General features: G+C 39.1%; 3 protein-coding genes across 10 annotated transcripts in view; 1 reads left to right on the plus strand and 2 right to left on the minus strand.

Moving 5' to 3' along the window:
- Positions 1-5292: 5292 nt before the first annotated feature.
- Positions 5293-9774, minus strand: eif1axb (eukaryotic translation initiation factor 1A X-linked b). Its single transcript, XM_072657892.1, has 7 exons — positions 9612-9774; positions 7927-8010; positions 7726-7829; positions 7331-7381; positions 7003-7084; positions 6809-6900; positions 5293-6712 (listed from the first exon to the last, which is right to left on the minus strand). Exons 1-7 carry the CDS (start codon positions 9625-9627, stop codon positions 6707-6709), a joined length of 435 nt encoding a protein of 144 aa, XP_072513993.1. The 5' UTR covers positions 9628-9774; the 3' UTR covers positions 5293-6706.
- A 10-nt stretch (positions 9775-9784) lies between these two features.
- On the plus strand, positions 9785-15565 carry LOC140554454 (uncharacterized). The gene is made up of 4 exons (XM_072677520.1): positions 9785-9829; positions 9985-10057; positions 10422-10639; positions 13404-15565. The coding sequence occupies exons 1-4, from the start codon at positions 9785-9787 to the stop codon at positions 14520-14522; spliced, it is 1455 nt and encodes a 484-aa protein (XP_072533621.1). The 3' UTR covers positions 14523-15565.
- Positions 15566-16411: 846 nt separating this feature from the next.
- Positions 16412-21108, minus strand: part of rps6ka3b (ribosomal protein S6 kinase, polypeptide 3b) — a 64196-nt gene continuing 59499 nt past the window's right edge. For all 8 annotated transcript variants that reach the window (XM_072689394.1, XM_072689404.1, XM_072689384.1 and 5 more), the window contains 5 exons: positions 18508-18669; positions 18347-18423; positions 18139-18256; positions 17716-17856; positions 16412-17380 (listed from right to left, as the gene is read on the minus strand). In XM_072689394.1, coding sequence (XP_072545495.1) covers positions 17258-17380; positions 17716-17856; positions 18139-18256; positions 18347-18423; positions 18508-18669 — 621 coding nt within the window. In that variant the 3' untranslated portion in view covers positions 16412-17257. The remainder of the gene's footprint in view (positions 17381-17715; positions 17857-18138; positions 18257-18346; positions 18424-18507; positions 18670-21108) is intronic.

Raw genomic sequence — 21108 nt, forward strand, 5'->3', positions numbered from 1 at the left:
CTCTCCAAATCATGAACATTCTTGTGGTTGTAGTTGGATCTGGGTTCCGCCCTAATAAAATCGTCCTGATAATAAGAGCCAGTTTCTCTTACGATTTGGACACAACTGTTGTAAATATGATCATGTGACCACCCAATGCAGACATTCAGGGTACTAAACAGACAGGAAACATGATGTGTTGGACTGACAAAGAGAAGATGGTGTAAATAAACAAAAATCCTGTAAATCCATAAATATAGCAAAATCATTTATCATTTAGAACAATACTGATTCATAATATTTGATTAAAGAAAGAATGGCCTAAAATTATTCTCAGTGAATCAGCAGTGATTAGTCTGTGGTTTGGATAGAGATAACTCAATGGCACTTCTTTTCTAATCCCAATATCTATTGATCCAAAATGTTTTTAATTCAAATATAAACCGGTTATATTATTATTTTTATTTGATGTATATATTTGACGTATATTTTGAATAAAGCCTCAGTATGTACACACACTAAACCCTTTAACCTTTCCCTTCTAAACTCACTCTCACCTTTACTTTTTTGCATTTGCCACTGAGCCTTTTAGCAACTCCTGCACCTTCAGCACCTGGTGCTGAAGGCGTTCAGGGGATTAAAAGAAGTGAGAATTAACACATTATATCCGTATATGCTGATGACGTGATATCTTTTCTCTGTGATCCTAAGGTTCAGGTCCTACACCTTATCAGGGTATCCAGTGGATTTTCTAGCTATTTTCTAGTATTCTAGTATTTTCTGTTTTCAACAGTATTTACTCATACCCAGTATCGGATTGGTGCACATTCATAATTATTTAACCATTTGGAAGTTTAGTTTTTTTCTATGCAAACATTATAAATAAACATGTGCAACAGGAACACTGATACCGTGTGATGTGTTACAGTGCAACAACCACATTGTCCCTGTGTATTATTATTATTGTTATTATTATTAATAACAACAATAATAATAACCACAATCATAACAATAACAATACTACTACTACTACTACTAATAATAATAATTTCCTTGCTTGTTGCAATGCAGATTATCTATAATCAGAAAGCCACTACTACGTGTTGTAAATGGTCCATGACCCACTTAATCCATTTCCTATCAGGAATTCACTTTAATGTCCACAGAGAAGGATTTTGTTCTCTCTTACTCCAATCCCTGCATACACACTGCTGTGTAAACACACACACAGCACCTCTGGCTGTTCATGCTGGAAAGCACGTGGGCGTGATAGACTGAAACGTGCAGTGAGTCAGATGAATGAAGCTCAAAGGCAAAGACCAAACTGCACATTACAGTGCAGTCATCCACTTATACACACACACACACACACACACACACACACACACACATGTATGCCTCTAAACATACGGCCATAGCAAATCAGCTTATCTTATGTAATATGTATTTGTAATATTTACCTACATATCTATTAAATGGAACTGAAATTTAAACATAACCTTAGCCCTAACCCTGACCTTGACCCTATTTCAATCTAATGAAAAATAATAGCACAGGTCAGCATAATGCCCACATACATTTTTAACCACACATTTTGTGAGTATGTAAGTGCATATTATATTATGTTATATTACATTATATTAGAGCATAGTATGCTATATTATATTATTTATTAATGTATTGTCACTCTTTGATTCACTCATAAATAAGTCATTGAGAAGGGCAGGGAGGGTTATTACATTATTCTACTTCATTTTGATGGCTCCCTGTAGATGCTCTGTAGATGCTAATCTTGTTTTTAACCAACATTCACCCAAATCTATTAAATACAAGTGAAACCCAAACCTAAACCTGACCCTGATCTGGACTCTGACTTGAGAATCAAATAATTCTAATACAAAATGATCGCATAGTTAAACATACCTGTCTGTAACCATTTATTTCATGGTGAGGTTTATGAACATAAGCATATTATATTATATCACATTATACATTGAGTGACTGATAAGGGCAATGGGGTTCAATTTAAAAGGGGTTCATTTAATTTAATAAAAAAGTTAAACGAAATAATAAACAAAAGCTAAACTCACAGAATCACAGCCTCTCATCCTCACAGTCTCTTTCAAGTCGTGTTACCAGGGAAACAACGTTGTGAATCTTAAGTAACCATGTTTGCTTTTAAAAAACGTTCCAGGTTCCACCCGCGTTCTAAACCTGGAACCAGAACTACCGACCTCCTCGATCATCGCCGTGCTCTCGATCACAGACTTTTTGAAAGCTATGCAGGCTTTACTGAACAGTGTCCCCTTTCAGGTGATGGGACTCAGGGTGCTCCCTCTGCTGCAGAGTGGGAAACTAGCTAACTAGCTAGCTAAATTAGTTGCGTGTCTTACTAGCTAGCTAACTTAGCTTGATACTCTCTCTCTCTCTCTCCGATACTATCTTTCTTTCAGTTCTTGTTTTGCTAAGCTAACCAGCTAGCTAGGCTAACGTTAGCTGTAGTGACATTCACTTGAGCTAGCTTGGACACTAACAGCATTACTATTGCAGCTAGACTGATAATCAATCTCTCTCTCTCTGTCTCTCACAGTTCTTGTTCTCAAGAACTCAGTATTGAATTTTATTATTAGGTGAATTAGCTGTGTATTAGCTTGGACTAACGTATTAGCTTGTGGCCAGAGCCTCAGATTGGGACATTATAAAGCACTGCTTTTGTTCCATACATTGAACTTATGTATGAGTCTGAATGTTGTCATAGCCAGAAACATTAACCTGTTAACATTTACAGTTATATTCTTAGCTATATTTTACACACATGGCCAAAATTTTGCTGCCCTTCTGTTAAAGAAAGGAAAACCCACAATGGTCACTGAAAAAACTTGAAACTGACAAACTAATGAAACTGGTCTGGACAAAAATGATTGCACCCTTAACTTAATAATTTGTTGTACAACCTTTTGAGCCAATCGAGCGATTTATGTAACTCAGTGAGACTTCTGCCATTCTTAGATGTTTTTAGATCTGTGTTTGGGGGATAATCCTGCTGGAAGACTCATGACCTGCCACTGAGACTAAGCTTTCTGACACTGGGCAGCACATTTCGCTCCAGAATGCTTTGATAGTCTTGAGATTTCGTTGTACCCTGCACAGATTCAAGACATCCTGTGACAGATGCAGCAAAGCAGCCCCAGAACATAACAGAGCCTCCTCCATGTTTCACAGTAGGTACAAAGTTCTTTTTTTTTTTGTATGCTTCATTTTTGCATATGTGAATATAGAGCTGATGTGACTTGTCTCCTCTGTCCAAAGGACATTTGCTCAGATGTTTTGGACAATATGCATTTCTCGCTTTTTTATGATTTGCTTTCAACAGTGGTTTCCTCCTCAGTCGTCTTCTATGAAGTCCATTTTGGCTAAGACGTTGACAAATGTCCTTGGAGTTCACCTCTATTCTCTTAGGAAGTTGTTCTCTTTGGTTACCTTTTGTATTATCCGTCTCGTCAATATGTCATCAATTCTCCTCATTGCGGCCACGTCAAGGGAGGTTGTCTACAGCCCTGTAGACCTTAAACGTCTAAATAATATATGCACTGTAGGGACAGAAACATCACACTGCATGGATATGTTCTCATAGCCTTTACCTTTACCATGTTTGTCTGTAATTTCTTTTTAATCTCCTCAGCTTTCTGTGGTCCATGTTCAGTGCGGTACACATCATGATACCAAACAGCACAGTGGCTACTTTCCACCCTTTCAGTAGGCAGACTGACTGATTACAAGTTTGAAGACACCTGTGATTCTAATTATAGGACACACCTTTAATATGTCCCTCTGGTCAAATTATTTGCTGTCTTTTTTAGAGGTAATATATATATTTTTGTTTATTAGTTTGTTTTTTTAAACATGATTCTGATGAACCACAATTTAAAGGCAATGTTTCTTTTTTGTGAGTTAATTTTTTATGTTCATTTTTATTTAGTATTACTTTAGGCAGTTTCAAGTTATTTCAGTGAGCATTGTGGGGTTTTCTTTCTTTAACAGAAGAATACCAACATATTTTGTCCATGTGTGTGTCTTTGCTGCTTAAAAGAACATATTGAAGAAGACGCTAAAGATAAGACAAGTTAGGATAGGATATTGTAGCTTTTGAGAAAGTGAAATATATTTTAGGAAGGTAAGTACAAGTTAAGATAAGATACAATAATTTACTAAGATGCATAATGTAGGTAAGATAGTAAGGTCATATTAGATCATGATCAATGTTGAGTAATGTGCCGTCCTTTTTTATGAGGGGGTGCGGGGCGCTAATGGCTAATGACAACACTTTTATCAAGGTATCAGCTGATATTGCTTGCGAGTCAGCTGCCTCAAGTTTCAGACATGGCCAATATTCTCCCAAAGCAGCTGCTTCAGCGTCAACTTGGGCTCACAATGCGTCAGGACTGTTACGTAACAGTTGTGTGTTTTGGAATAGGTTTGTTTTACAGCCCTGTGACGTAGGGGCAGTGGTGGCTCAGCGGTTAGAGCTCCGGGATATCGATAACAGGGTTGTGGGTTCGATTCCCGGGCTCGGCAAGCTGCCACTGTTGGGCCCTTGAGCAAGGCCCTTTACCCTCTCTGCTCCCCGGGCGCTGGAGTTGGCTGCCCACCGCTCTGGGTGTGTGTGTGTACTCACTGCCCCTAACACATGTGTGTGTGTGTGTGTGTGTGTGTGTGTGTGTGTGTGTGTGTGAGTGTGTGTTCACTACCAGATGGGTTAAATGCGGAGGACACATTTCGCTGTACAGTCCACACTGTACAGTGACAAATACGTGCACCTTTTTAACGCTGGTTACTAAGGTAAATGCAGTTTTCTAATGTATAGCTTGTGGAGAATTTATTTATCTCTCTCTCTCTCTCTCTCTCTCACACACACACACACACACACAAAAAGAGTAAGCTAGACTGCTTTAAGTAATGCTGCATTCACATGCTTAAAAGATTCTACTTCCCACTTGTAAAGTCGGGATTATGAGCATGTCACATGTCGCACAAAAAGCTGCACTGTTAAAAATAAAGAATTATCATCCAATACTGATCCTGTCTCCTCTGTCATATTAAAAGGCTGAAGGTCAACTCAACTCGGGATCTGGGTATCAAAATTATCGCTCAATTTTCCACTAGAAGTTACTACTTGAGGGGGTGTTCATGTGCAATTTCCAAGTTGGGAATTTGCATTTACTCAAATTTTGATAGCACATGAACGCAGCATTAAAAGCATTTAAAAAAAAATAAAATAAATAAAAAGTTAAAGATACAAAGTGTCGTAGTTCATATGTTTACTGTTTACTTTTATTTCAAAATCAAAAGTTTCTTTTCGATCAAAAGCAGCAGAGGAGGAAAAAAAATTACAATGACTTTCCATTCAACTCTCTGGGCAACCCTGGCAAAAAGTGACTAATTAATCCTGCAATAATTTGTCTCTTGAACAAGGAAACATCCTTTGAAAAAGTACCTGATAACATCCTTCTGGCATTTAACCATTTCAGTACAAAAATATTCCGGTCTTACTTTTCTTCTAGTTTTCTTCTTCACTTTGCAATTATTTCAAATTGTTTTTCAGTAGAGGGAAAAAAAAACGATCTTTCTAACCAATTCCGTTCTTCACTGCAGAAATTTAACATTTACAACACTTCACACAGTCCTGCAGACGTCTGAACACATGAGCATGAACTAGACATGCACTGATAAGTACTAACACACTTAGCATCAGTGACAGAAACAGATACTGTAATCTGAAGGCAGAAAAACAGGCTGCAATAATAATTTGCACTCCTTCAAAGACTTTGAAATATTTACTGCTAAACACTCAGACTGCACTGCTGACACTAAACACTGCTACTGACGATGATTAAGTTGTGTGCCATAATTATCAACAGAATTTTTATCTTACTTGGTGTCCTTGTAGTCTCCATTATGTATCATATGTAACTACTTGAATCAGGGTTTCATGAATAGAAACATGCTTGGGCATGGAAAACTAGCAGGAATGTGACAAATGGATTTTTAGAGCTAAAACAGGACCATCACTATCAGTATTCAGTATCAGCACACAGAATCAGTATCGACAGTAAAGAATCAGTGCATCTCTAGTACATGAACAGCCTAGATTGATTTTATTAAAGCAGTTGCTCAGAAATCAAGACTGTTCATTTATAATTTTAACAAGAACACAACAGTTAAAAAATAATCAGTGATTGAAAGAAAAGAAGGACTGGCGTTTCTCTTGCTTTACCAATACACTGAATGCATATTCAAATGCATCGCTAAGTGTCCAGAAGCCTATTTAATAACAGATTAGATAGACATTCAAAAAATACAAAATGACAGTGGTGTGTTAGAGGCATCAACTTTTTTCCAAAAAGCATTTCTCGAGACTCTAAAGAGCTTCTGAACATTACAAGAATACAGACTGCAAGACCAAACATAAAATTGTTCATTTTTATTGCGAATCCAGAGATTCTATACTTGTAACTAAATTCCACTTGATGTGAAATTAATATAAATACATTAAAATATAACAAAATGTATTGAATATAATGATGCAGTCATGTAGTTAGTGACAGAACCCTAAATCTGAGCCACCTTAGACGTAAGAAGAGAGGGCCAATCCCACTAGGGACATCATGGGCATTCTGTCGCTTGCAGGCTGAGAAAAGTCCACTTTCCTCTTAGCAGCAGCTTCAGATTAGATCTAAAACAAAGTGCAAGTTAAAATGTATTTAACAAAAAACACTATCAGTTGAAAAATACATCTCAGAAATGTATTTAAATATGGTAAAGAACTCACATCATCAATGTCCTCATCGTCGTCACCAATGTCATCGAACTGAATTTCATCATCATCGCCACCGCCGAAGGTATCCGTCTCGTTGATTTTGGCTGTGAACAACAATACCGTAAGTGACGAAAAAAAAATAAAATAAAATAAAAAAAAGCATGTATTTAAGCCTAAAAAGGGGTTACAACTATAGATATACGCACCATGCTCTGGAAGCTCTCCGTAGGCTTTCAGGCTGCGGGCCTCATCAGCGTTATACTTCAAGATAACATCTGCTTTGTTGTCCTGTGATGAAAAAAAGAAAGGTAAGAAAAACTAAAACATGCACTCAAACAATAAAAACATCCATAGGTCAAATAAGGTCAATGTTCAACAGTATGTCTGGTAAGCTACAGTCCACAGTTGATATAATTGGGTAGTAGTCTATACATTGTAATGTCATAATTCATAGATATATTATTGTATAATACACAGTAACAAAAAAAACAGCTCCATGGAACACACTGCAGTAAAGTTAAACTCCATACACACCTGGTAATCCCTCAGCCCAATGAGTATAATGTCTGATGTGTTTATCCAGACCTACAACAAAGATAAGAGAATGAGGACACATGAGATTAAAGAACCACTGTACAGATGCAGTAACCCACTTCAAATCCGTAAAAATATTCCTGGTTTCCCAACAGAGAACAAAATATTCACAGTCTACTATTTATATGCATGCATTTACTCTTTAGACAGATAACAAATCCAGGCAGATGAAATGAAAACAGCCATGATTAGAACTAACCAACCGCTGTCAGACAATCTGCCTCGTCATTTGAACCAATCCTCATGACTTGGCACAAAAGGCTGAACAACCCAAGCACTTGACAGTGTGTTGACAAAAACGCTGAGTAAGCAGAGTCCTCTAGGCAGGATTGTACCTTTTTCCGGAGTTTTCCTCGGATGTGACAAAGCCGCTTGACTCCATCAAAGCACATGGCCTCCAACCTTCCGTTTCCCAACATCTTAATCACCTGGGCATATTCTGGAATACAGAAAAAGAGGTATATTCATTTACATTGTTTTAGCAAAAAACAAAACAAAAGAAAACAAAAAAAAAAAGACTGTACAATGTGACCCACCTTGGCCATCCTCTTTAAACACCAGCTCCCTCTTCTCCGATTCATTCTCATTCTTACCACGTCGCCTGTTCTTACCTCCCTTACCTGAAGAGAGATGGAGAATTTATTCAAGACATACATACATATATAAAGAGAATAATGTGTGACCAACTAAACTCATTTGCAATTGCTTTGATAAAGAAATGTGGCTTTGACACCAAGCATCATCAACTATTTTCAGCCTCATTTTCAAACTCAATAAAGTGTTTTATTTTGGTATTAGCAGAGCTGAAACCTATAAAAAATAAATATAATAATAATTAAAAAAAAAAAAAATAATAATAAAAAAACAGGACACACTACAGGGTTACACTAGCAATACCTAGTAAGAATACATAATTTGCATCCTTATTGTGGAACCATATTAGGTAAATTTGGTACAACTTTTATTTTTTGTCTATATGGAGGTCTCTGTAAGCGCAATACTAAAGAAGCGATATTGTAAGAATTGCTACAGAACTTTACTACAGGATCCCACATAAGTCTTACTGATCCTTACAAGACTGTACTAGAGAAATATTACTGATGACTTAATCACCACAGATTATTATACTACAGTACTACACAAATCCTAAGGTATCACTACAGTTCTTCTTAAACACATCAAGAGATGTTTCCGTATATAAGCAATCTATTAAATGAAACATTAGATATTGAAATGACAAATTGAGCATGTTTGTAAATCATATGTGATATACTGTTTTTGCAAAGCAGACATGTTGGTACATTTGAACTAGGCTGGGTTTCTCCAAAAGCATCTTTCCTAAATAGTGTTGAACCATGTTGGTGTTCGTTAACTGGGCCCGCTTGTATCTTTGTGGTTGGCCTTAACGACCAACCCCGTGTCCTCTAGTACAGTGGTTCTCCAGTGCTGGGGACACCCTGTCCCTTCAAGGGTCCCCTGCCTCCACACCTGATCCATCTCGGAAAGGACTCGATCGCTGCCTTGAGATCTGGATGAGGAGTGTTGAGGCAGGGAATACGTGAAACTGTGAGGGCCAGGGGGTTTCAGGGAGTGAAGTTGAGGACAGCTGTCTTAGCTTTAATTAAAACACAGCCATATCTGATCACTGGAACCGCGCGGTAGAAACGGCTAGCTACAGTGGTCAGATAACAAACGCACATTGCAAAGGACAATGGGTACGAAACCTAAGACGCTAGCTACGTCTGTTTAATTGTAGACGTATCAGCACATACCACACGTTTAGGTTCACGCTGGCTAAACCTATCGTCGTCTATCTGAAAACTCTTGAATTTAACTGATCATCGTAGCTGGATGTCAGGCTGTTTGGCTGAGTGTAGAGTGTGAACCAGCAGGCCGGTATGAATCCATTGGTCCAGTCATCTCACGAGCTAGCTAGCTAGCTAACTCAGCAAGCTAAGCTAACAGCGCTAGCTAGCTATTAGCTAATATGAAAACAACCTGTAAACACGTCACTAAAAATGACAGTTAGCTACAACCCACAGTCAATACTAGGCGAGGAAATAACGACGTGTTTGTGTGAAATTACGGACATTTCCACGGCATCAAAAGTAACGCAGCTCCAGCTAACAGCAGCTCGCTGGCTAACGGTAACATTAGCTAGCTTGAGTGCTACAACAGAATTCGGGGTTTTAACCCAAATAACATTTCTTTAAGACTTTACCTTTATTCTTGGGCATGTTCTGTACACCTGTGAGTCCGCTCTTGAATCACGTCCAGAAGTGTTGGCGTGTCTAAACGTTAAAAACGACTGATTTACGGTGACACACACACACACAGAGAGAGAGAGCCCTGATCGCTATAAGAAAAGCCTCGCTCAGCTTAACTGAAGCGCGCATGCGCAGAGCACTGGGTTACAATCATGAGCACAACTTTATTAAGGTTTTTGATGCTTTACACGACACGGGTAGAGTTATACATGGTTAACCGTATATTTCTGCGACTGAGTATCATTTATATGAGCGTTACATTGAGTAAGAGTTATTATTTTTACATTTAAAAAATCGTTCTTTCACAGCTGGCGTCCTCCTTTCCAGGAGGCGGCGACAAGCGGCTCGAATGACATCTCCAGCGCGCTGCGAGGAAGGTCGAATTCTGCAACATTTTACAGTATGTCTTTAAAAACACGTAAAAATGCAGTTATTTTAGGATTTCGCGCATCTAAAATGACAAATGCTTGCATATTAGATACATACACAGATAGCCAGATAGCCATTTAAGTAGAAAAATAAAAGTCACATACTTTATTTCTGACAACAGTTTAGGTTTTTGTTACTGAAGCTAACAGGCTAACATTGCTAGCAAGTCCACAGTTCGTGTTTTTCTAAATTATGCGCTGAAATAATTAATAAAATACATAAATAGATATACAAAAAGGTAAGTCAGGAGTCGTTAGACGTTATGGCACATAAGTGTGTGGTTGGTGGGTGTCCAAACAGCTCGGACACTATAATCCATTATATTTTGCCTGAAGAGCCCAGAAGGCGCAGACTGTGGCTGCAGTTCATCGAGCGCAGTAAACACGCAGGAGAAAGCATCCCCCAGTCATGTCGAGTGTGTGGAGACCATTTCTCACAAGACCACCTCACACAGCTCGATCTCGGGTTCACCACCCGATTCATATTAAACGTCGACGCGGTTCCCACGATTTATCCCGGCGATCGTGCGACAAAAGATGGTATTGAGGAACAGGTAAGGTTAAACAACATAACCGAGTAAATAAACTTTTTTTGTAGCCTTGTTTTTCTTTATGTATGGTTTCTGTATGTATGGTATTGTAGTTTTCCACATGCATAATTCATAATTAATTTGTGTCACTGTCAGAAAAAAACGAATATATTCAAATAGCAACATTGCAACATTACAGGAGCAGGAAAAACCTTTACTTAACTGAAGTTAACTTTCAACTTTTTTATGTAAGTCACATAATATAATGTAATATAAGTAAAATAATGTCAAAGTCAATAAAGGCACACACACACACATACACACACACACACACACACACACACACACACACACACACACAACAGTGTTTGAGGTTCATAGTATGTCATTTCCAAGCCTCGAACCCTCATTATTCAACTATGCCAAGGAAATGATAGTTTTCCATTCTAGAGCACCTTTAATGAGACACTGGTGGTCCAGCAGGTTCATTGCAGGCCTGTGCCTTGGTGGTTGTTCCAGACCGCCTGAACCAATTTGCTGTCAGCTAAGGACGACGGGTCAGTTGTTTAAACTGATGGTCTTGGAATCGGCACTTGCAATCAATTTAAAAATGATTCCAAGAGACATTCCTGACTTCTACATATTTCTTCTAAGACCTTCGCTGAGCGCCTTAGACTTTCCCATTATACTGTGTGTTGGTCAGTTCTGTCAAATAAACCCTTTTTCTGGGGGCACAGAGAAGATACCACCTGTAGTCAATTCTGATCACAAACAGCAAGTTAAGATGCCTTGGCAAGTTAAAAGACATTTTGGAACTTTATGCACCACTCAATTAATTGTACAAGAGGGAGTATATATTTTCGACGCGGTATGGTTATGTTCAAGTAAGTATTTATTTTAGTTTTGTAATATTGTCTCACCTCAGTGGATTTGAAACAAGACAGTCACAATGTGCCAGAGTTGTAGATGTTCAGCTTTAATTGATGAGGCTTAACAAAAATATAGAATTAACCATTTTAAGGATGAAAGTCATTTGTTTTACACAGTCCCTCCAGTATCACTGGCTTTAAAGTAATTTGGCAGTTTAATGGCCAGATGGTGCCTGTTCCCTCCTATTTCATGACAAATTTAGGAGATAAAGGTTTGGGAGTGGTGTTGGTCAACACAAGGTCAAAGAGGTGTCGGTGCAAGTGAAGGAGGTCATCATTAGGCAAAAAAACAAACCATTCAGAGAAAGAGCAGAACCTTTAGAAGGGGCCTAATCAACAATTTGGTACATTTTTAAAAAGAAGGAACACAGTGGAGAGCTTAGCAACAGCAACAAGGGCCTGGAAGACTGAGAAGACAACTAAAGTGAATGATCACAGAATCCTGTCTTTGGCTAAGACATCTAATCAAGTAAAGAACACTCTCAACCAGGTAGATGCATCATTGTCAACGTCTACAGCTGAGAGATGCCTTCATGAATGTACTTCAAGTGAGGGTTTACTTCAAGATGCCGAGGACTGGAAAATGATTCTTCAGACAGATGAATCTAAGATTAACTTGAGTGTGAAGAGGAAAAGGAAGAGTTCATGATCTGAAGCAATACCATATCATCTGTCAAAATGGTGCAGACAGTGTTGTGGTGTGGGAATGCATTTCTGCCAATGGGGCTTTGATCACTGATGTATGTTGATGATATGGCTGCTTATAGAAGTAGCACTATGAATTATGAAGTGTATAGTAAGTGTAAATAAGTGTATACTGTCTGCCCATATTCAGTCAGATTGCACACCACAAAAACAACCCACCCTTTTCATCTACTGGGAAGAAAACGCATAAAACGCGGGAAGACATAAAAATAAGCAGCAACTGATGGTGGCTGCAGTAAAGGCTTGGCCAAGCAGAGGGAGGAGACTTGGCATTCATGGGTTTCAAAGTTCAGGCAGACTGTGACTGCAAAGGATTTGCAGCCAAGTATTAAAAATAATCGATATAATTAAAACGTTAAATATCTTAGTTTGTGTAGTTACTTTTGAGCATATTAAAATAAATGGCTCCGATTTCCTAAACATTTTTGTTGATGCAATATTTTGTAGGTCGCTCTTAGCAAACCTTGATTGCTCCATTCAAATCGAACTGTGGTGATGTACAGAGGCAAAAGAGGAAAGCGCCATTGTCCAAAAACCCCAGGAACAAAAAACACCAGATAGTTGTTTAAAACGTGTGGTACGCTCACTTTGCCCTAGGAACAGTTGTCATATTGCCATGACATTTATGTTCATGATGAGTGTATGTATATAGCAACTGTAAATAGCACCAATAAGAGTTGTTCTGAGTCAAAGAACGTTTTTTTTCCAACACTGTGCAGTAGGGCTGCACAATATATTTCATGTTTTAGCATAATTATTGCAATGTGCACAAGTCCAGTACTCCCGTTGCAGGACGTGCAATGTCATGTGCAATGGCAAACTACTTTTTAACCTAATTTTGAAAAACGTTTTTGCTGTTTTAATACACAATGACAATTCATTTCCTATTTACCGTGACCTATATACCAGAGGCAGATCAGATCTGCCCAGTATCGATAATTTTACTCTAATATTGGATACACAGAGTGCATTACTAATATCTTGACATGTTGGATAATTGATTTCCTCTGCAGAACTACTGTAGCTAAGAGTGTAGTGTATTGGAGCAAGTGTGGGAATTGACTAATAAACTGAGACTTTTAAGTATTCTAACATTTTGAAATTGTAATAACGTGTGTCATTCAGTGTCCTTTTCTTATTTTTACCTGTGACAGGCAGCAGACTCTGAAAACGAGGTGGATGAGACCTGCAGTATTACCATCAGTGGCACAGTCTCTTTGGCCTGTGTCAAAGAAGAACCCTTTGAATATGAAGTGAGCCAAGTCACGAAGCCCCTAGAGGAAACTTATTCAGCATCCAGCAGGTGCAGCATCAAGCAGGAGGAGAACGAAGGCCTGCTCACTGCTGAGACATGTGCAGAGGGAAGCGAGCAGCTCAGGGTCATTCGAAGGTCAGATATCAAACGTGAAAGTGGCCGCACTGCCCTGGATGAAAGATCCAAGGACAACAGACGCTTCAGCTGCTCAACCTGTGGGCAGAAGTTCCACAACAGATGCGTTCTCATGGAGCATGAAAGCAATCACATGGAGGAGAGAACAGTCAGAAAGCACAGGGGAAAAGGCTTTGAAGTCCAAGCCTTTCTGAAAGCTCACGAGAAGCTCCACGCGAACATAGAGGCCAGCTTAACGGAAGAATGCACCCCCAGTCCTCGCCGTTTCCGATACAACCACGCATCCCAGGCCACGTATATATGCCCCATCTGCGAAGAAGTCCACCATCTGAGAGCTACGTTCACTCGGCATGTTAAAGCGGCTCACGCAGGATGTAAACTCATGTGCAGCTTCTGTGATAAGAGTTTCGTACGAATCGATGCCTTCTTCAAGCACCTGGACAGACATGTAGTGGTGACCCCATACTACTGCAGCACTTGCAGAGTGTACCAACTCACCAAACGTGGCTACCTGTGCCACATGCGCGTCCATGAGAAGAAGCGTCTTTTAAAGCTGAATGCTCTGAATGCCCCCAAAGAAGTGCACAAAGGAACAAAAGCTCGAGGGGAAGGGCCGAAATTCAGCCGGAAGAAGGGCTCGGAAACACGCCTGGCACCTGGATCTCTGGTGCATTTGCAGACTGAAGAAGCCTCGGGGATGGAACCAGAACTGGTGCTTGGTGCAGCGTCAGAAGCGGAGTTTGAGGAAACTGGGGCAGTTCAGATTGTTCCTGAATTGGACAAATCGCTGCCCTCACCAGAGGAGCTGTCATACACTGATACCAGCGAGGAAAGCGAAGACACTGATGACTCTGAAGACACAGATGACACTGATGACCTTTAAGATGACGCTCAAATGGCTCCCTGTTCTCTATATAGTGCACTAAATAAGTCATGAAACTATGGCTTTTATACACAAGTAGTGAACAAAATGTTAAAGGGCCAATATCCTATGGAATGTTTGATAGGGTTTTTAATACTGTGCCTTTAAGGAGGGGCTCTGATTTAAAAGGCAGTCTGGACTGAAACCCTCAAACTTCAGTGTGAGTAGACTGAGCTGTAGGCTGAATAGGTAGTGGGTAAGGTTGTGACAAAGCTTGTGTGACATTTGAAAACAGGCTAGTTTCCTTATACTTCAAAGAAGTGAGGCTAATTTGTTTTTCCAGGATATGGACCTTTTAAATAAGGTCCCAAATATTCTATTAACAAATAATGCAGTATTTGGACAATGGAAGAAATTATTTCATGACCTGCATAGTGCCCTTCATAGGGAGTAGGGAGCCAGCTGAGATTCAGAGCCAGTGCTTCAGGGCTATTTGTCATCATTGGAACAAAACCTTGTATGTCCATTTTTTTTATGATAATTACCTAAAACCAGTGTACCTTAATTTCACAATAAATGGACAAATTTCAGAAATTACTTATAAATGACTTTCATTAAAGTTAATAAGGTTTGAGGTCGTCCTTCTGTGAACCATTTTGGACATACAACGTTTAGTTCAAACAGTGATGATCTGACGGTGGATACTATTTAGGAACTAGCGGTTCTTAAGAAAAAAACCCTGACTATGGGATGCATGTTATTCAGGAAGCGGAAATCTTGTGATTATGTTGATTACTCCGTCTCTAACATACTCATAGATGTGCAACAATTACTGTTATTTTATGTAGAAAACTGCATTTTGTTTTACACAAATAATGTCCCATAGTTGTAAACATTTCTTTGAGGATTCTTGTACAAAAATGTTTTTGTTTTTTTAAACGGTGGTATAGAAGATTACACAATTGCTGGTAGCTTTAATACTGTGCAAGTCACTATTCTGAAAAAAACCCCACCATATTATTAAAAAGTCAAGATATTTTTCTCTACTGCAGACTGATATGTGCGGATTACCCTCATTGATTGAACATTAAGAAAAGTTATTCTAAGCTGGAATCTTTTAAAGGCAGATATGTATGGTGACTATATTTGAATATAGATTTTGATCTGTTTTCCCAGACAAGCATTAAGCCCATTATAGGCTGTGCTTTTTCTTTTCTGCACTCCAGAAAATGTAGTTCCACTGCTCCACAGCCCAATGCCAGAAGACTTTATACCTCTCTAGCTGATGCCTGGAGGGCCTGGTGCCCCTAGGCTCATGTATGACTGCTCCAGAGTGTCACTGTGCATTTCACACAGATGATACAAGACGTGTGTGCACAACTGTGGGTGGTTGCACCCTAAAAAAGTTGCATTCATCAGGTAGTAGATCCTTTTGGACAGTGTTCTTATTATTATTTAGACTCCATAATTCCTTTTTTAATCTGAGTTTTTAAATATAAAGCTGGAATAGTCTTTCCAGATCCAGATCTTTTTGTTTTCTACACATAAAGGAGAGATCAGTACAGCACACACAGAATGTTGTTTTTCTCAGTTTAAAGAAAGGGAAGTCTACCATGGAACAGAGACCTTAAAAAGAAAGGAACAGACCTTGTAGAATTTAGTAATGAAGAACAATAGTCCTTAACTATGCTTATTTGGGCATCTAGCAGAGCCTGCAGCTTACCATGAACTCAAATCATTTACATCAGCTATTCCATGCATTTACTAAAGTATGCTGAATGTCAGGAGTAGTTGTGTAGAACCTACACAACATCTCTCACAATATAGAGAGGAACTCACTACATTCTACATTTTAATTTCACAAACACACAGATCAGCTTGTATGAAATGAGATGACACTGTTGTGAGCGTTTGTTACTCAGAGCTTTTTTTAATAATGCATTGCATTTCATAAACCTGAGTTCTCTAAATATTTACAGTTCTGTGCTGTCTTGTGCTCTGAACCTCTTTTGCACCGTTGATCTGCAAAACCAGTTCATAAAGCTAGAACTTGTTCCTCTTGTTGGGGCCCTCTCACCACACATACAACCTTAAAAACTCTTTTCTTTTTAGGAGATTTGGGCATCAGATCGTCTTAGGACACCTGTGGATGGGAAGCCTTACAGAGGCGTCCTTGATGTGAAGAGAAGACAGAAGAGAAACTTCAAGGCCCTAAAACACTTCGAGGCCCGTTGTCTTGGTTTCATCATTCCAGAGTAGCTCATCTTGGAAACTGAACAGATTTGGAGAGGTTTCTAAAGAGAAACAGCTGTTGGAATTTCACATTTCACTTGTTTTTCTCTAAACAGCCATCAGTCTCTCAGTATAATAATAATAATAATAATAATGTCTGACTATCAGCTTTATAAAAAGATAGATATTACAGTATGTTACAAGTTTATATGCATGTATGATGCTGTCTCGTTTCCCCAAAAATATAGTCCTTAAAATGCTCCCGATGCTTTGCTTGTCTTGAGTCTGGAGGCAGCGGTGATTGTACAAGCAAAATACTTTATTGGTTGGTCCTCTTTGTAAGCAGACAAGGAAGAATCAGATTGTCCACCAGGGGTCCTTTGAGTCCACATTTGGACCCTGAATGCAGCTGGACTGGACGGCCAAGCTTGTTTTAAAGGGCAGGACGACAGGCGGAAGGGGAGGGGGCAGTTTTCCCGCCAGGTGTGAGGTGTGTGGTTGAAAGTGGAGGGCTGGGCAGCGGCTCACAGAGCTGTGGAAGTCACTTTCTTCACTCCTCGACGCTGAGCGAGAATGGAGCAGCCTACGGGTTCTAGCACTGGGGGAACGTTCCTGTTCAAGGCAGAGTAAGTAGCAGCCATAGCACCCTGCAACAAAGAGAATTGAACTATTTTACTGGAGAATTTTTAATGAAATACGGATCGACACACAACTGACCAATCCATGCCCACAAACATGTTCATTCTTACCAACTATATGAGAAAACACTGGCCATATCATAGACTGCATACAGTCAACAGGCCATTTGAATGGTCATTTAAATGACTAAATAAATAAGAAGGATAGTGTTATTCTGACAGCTGTAGTAATAATTTTATTTTATTTTTTTCCCTTTACACATATAAAAGCTTACATTTTTTAAAGTCAGTTTTTGCAATTTGACTAGAAAGCTAGGGAGCAAAATGAGTGTGAAGCACAGTACCTTGACCAGATGAGGAGCATCCTGTCTGTTGAGTTGGTATTTGGGGAGCTGGTCTTTGTGAACAATCCAGGGGTGCCTCAGTACTTGGGCAGCTGTTAATCTTTGATGGGGGTCTACATGCAGCATTTTAGATACCAGGTCCTGTAAAAATGATTAGCACATGCAAAGAGGGCAGGATATGTAAATTCAGGACTGATGCAGAGAATTACTATTTTAGCCTCACTGCAAAACTTCTGTATTTAAATGCAGAGTCAGCAGCCAGTGTAAAGTTTTAAATCAACAGGTTTTCTGATCATAAGATGGTGGTGTAATATTCCTTTAAGTTTAATGACTGGTCATCTGTCAAATGTATGGTACCATCATCAGGTCCCTCTTAAAAACAGGTTGTAGTGGAATCATATCCGAAGGAATCATAAGGCCCACCTTGGCCTCAGAAGAGACAGAGTTCCAGTATCCGCCTGTCAGAGAAAACTTCCCACTGCCGATCCTGGCCAGAATCTCCTCGGGTGTGTCTTCAGGGCCATTGGCGAAAGGAGTGAACCTATGAAACAGCAAAGTCTGAGCTGAACAGAACCGAAAAAAAAACCCTTCCACATCTACATGGGTTCCACAGTCACTTTTTAATATTTACCCCGTGAGCATTGTGTACAGAAGAACACCAAGGCTCCATATATCACATGCAGCGTCATATCCTTGCTTCTTCAGCACCTGGAGAGCAATAATAATGACCTCTTTTAGTATTTACTGCAGACACTTTGTTTTTGTTTTAAAGGGGGGAGAAGTAATGCGTACCTCTGGGGCCACAAAGTTGGCAGTGTAGCAGGGAGTCATCAGCAGACCATTCTCTGCCCTTAGCTGTTTAGCAAAGCCAAAATCGCAGATCCGGATGGACTCAGGGTTGCCCGACTCATCCACATACAGAATGTTACTGGGCTTCAGATCTCTGTGGACCACCTGAGGAGTGGAAAAGGAATTTAGCATCACACAGTAAATACTAAAGGCACAGATAACTCTTTCACTCACACTCAGGGGTATGCAAGCCTGTAAACAACAAGCAGTGTTGCCCCACAGTCAAATTATAACTGCATAAAAAAATAACAGCTGCTTGAATGTTAAACCATGATGTCATTACCTTATTTATTTGCTTTTCTACTGTTCAAATATTCCTACTTAGTAACCTCAGTGTGATCAAGTACTGTGATATATATAGATAATTTAATATAATATATAAATATTACCAAGCACTTAATCTATAGGAGCATAACGAACACAAATACAGCACCAAGTGAGCTGGTTTACGCCTTGCATTGACGTGTTTTATACCCAGATCATATCCAGATAAACTTGGCTGGATTCCATTTACACTTTTCACTTAAACAAAGAAGCCATCTCCAGGAATCACAACGTTACACTGTTGTCATATGGTCCACTCCTAACACTCACTGTAACTGCAGTTATGCAAGTTGCAGCTTTAGCTATAAGCTTGTGTCTTACGTAGGGTGCATTTCTGACGTCAGCCAACGAGGGTTTCATAACTCATGATTCCACATTCGGTCAACATGTGTTTTGGGTGACTGGATCACATTCGGTTTTCACTTGGCCACATGAAAAGCCCAGTGTAAACACGCCTGTGACGCACTGTGATCGAATTACAATCATATCACTCTAAGCACACTTAGAGACGCTCACAGACGAGTCCTGACCACATTCAACACAAGTGTATACTTTTCCTAAGTTTCCTGTGTCAGCACACCATTACGACTCCCAGGTGAGAGGATTAGCTGCTTGTAGATGTAGTACATTAACAGGCTGTTAAAAACTCTCCTCCTATATTTGGCAGTGATAGTAACACGTACAGTTTACTGTTTGCTGTCGGTGACTGAGGTAAAATGGACGTTGACGTGTCTTTTTATGTTGGAAAGTATAATCAGATCTCCTCACTGGGGACACATTTAAAAAATGTCCAGCCAAGTGTATATAGAGGATCTGGGTATAAAACACAACAATGCAAGGTGTAAACCAGCTTAATTGGTGCTAAAACATATAGTATTTGTGTTCGCTAAGCTCCTGTAGATAAAATGCTTGTTAATATTTGGTACAGAGTAGAGTTGCAACTATATGAGATTTTAAGAGTATGATAATGGCCTCATGCATCATGCCTTATATCATACGATATGACAGTATATTGTATTTTATATTTATTCTTCCTTTATTAGTAGTATAAACTGACCATTAAAGGAATAAAGACATTTTTTTGGTTGAACAAATATGTATAAAATAATATTTATAACTATATAATTAATTTTTTTAAATAACCTTTATCGGATTTCCCCCCCTTTTCTAATGTCCTAATTTTCCCCCCAATTAAAAGCAATGGCTTCGTCACCGGCGCTCAATTTTCATTTATGTGAAATGTCTCTCTTTGCTGATAGTGTCACTGAGTTTAAAGCACGAGGCTTGCAAAGTATTTTCATAAAGACTGTCAGAACAATCAAAATGACTGAAGTGAATTCAATTTATTCATTTAGAATTCAGGTGATTTTTAAAATCAAATTTTACAGGGGAGAAACAATGTTTTGAGTTTATTGCAGTATTCAATATTATACAGGTACAATATGATATTACAGTATATTACTGTATATCAATGTATATTACTACTATATTATTATTAAGTTGTGCTTGAAGTGTCCTAATCTTTCACTCTAACTATGAGCTAACATACTAGTGAATAGTGGTATAATGTATTTGTGTATTTGTGTACACATGTATTTGTTCCTAATACAATTTGTTCCTAATTTGTTCCTGATGGTATGGACGCGGTGGACCATCGTAAAGTGGAGACAATGCACCTGAAAACATTAAGCTGTAGGCCATTAACAAGTAACACTTGGATTTGCATGGCACTGTGCATGGGAATTGTGGTGGATTTATAAGTATTACTATGGTAACAGTAGTTTTGTCATCTCCCCCGCCCGTCCTCCTTCTCTCTCCCTCACTCAATGAGGAGTGTACAGAGATTAGCTCACATACGTTTCTTTTCTTTCTGTTTCTTTCTGTTTGGAGGTGAAACAGAACAGTTTATTTTAACTCATAAGATCGGGGTGGATCGGACAAGGACGGTGAGGTCTGAAGGGTGTGTGTGGAAACACATCTAACATGCAAACATTTATATTTCAACCCAACACAAATGGAACAAACTGTCACATTCACGACAATAAAGAAATCTTGCTTTGCGCCTTCAGCTTTTTTCCTGTTGCACTGAATTTACACGGACTGTGAGCTCCAAACCACAGTGAGAACCAAACTGTGACTTTTGTGTACAGTTACACCCATACTAGCATGCTGTACAACACACTACACTGTGATACAGCTTGACCCAATACACTGTAACAT

The sequence above is a fragment of the Salminus brasiliensis genome, chromosome 1 (assembly GCF_030463535.1).
Source record: "Salminus brasiliensis chromosome 1, fSalBra1.hap2, whole genome shotgun sequence".
NCBI lineage: Eukaryota > Metazoa > Chordata > Actinopteri > Characiformes > Bryconidae > Salminus > Salminus brasiliensis.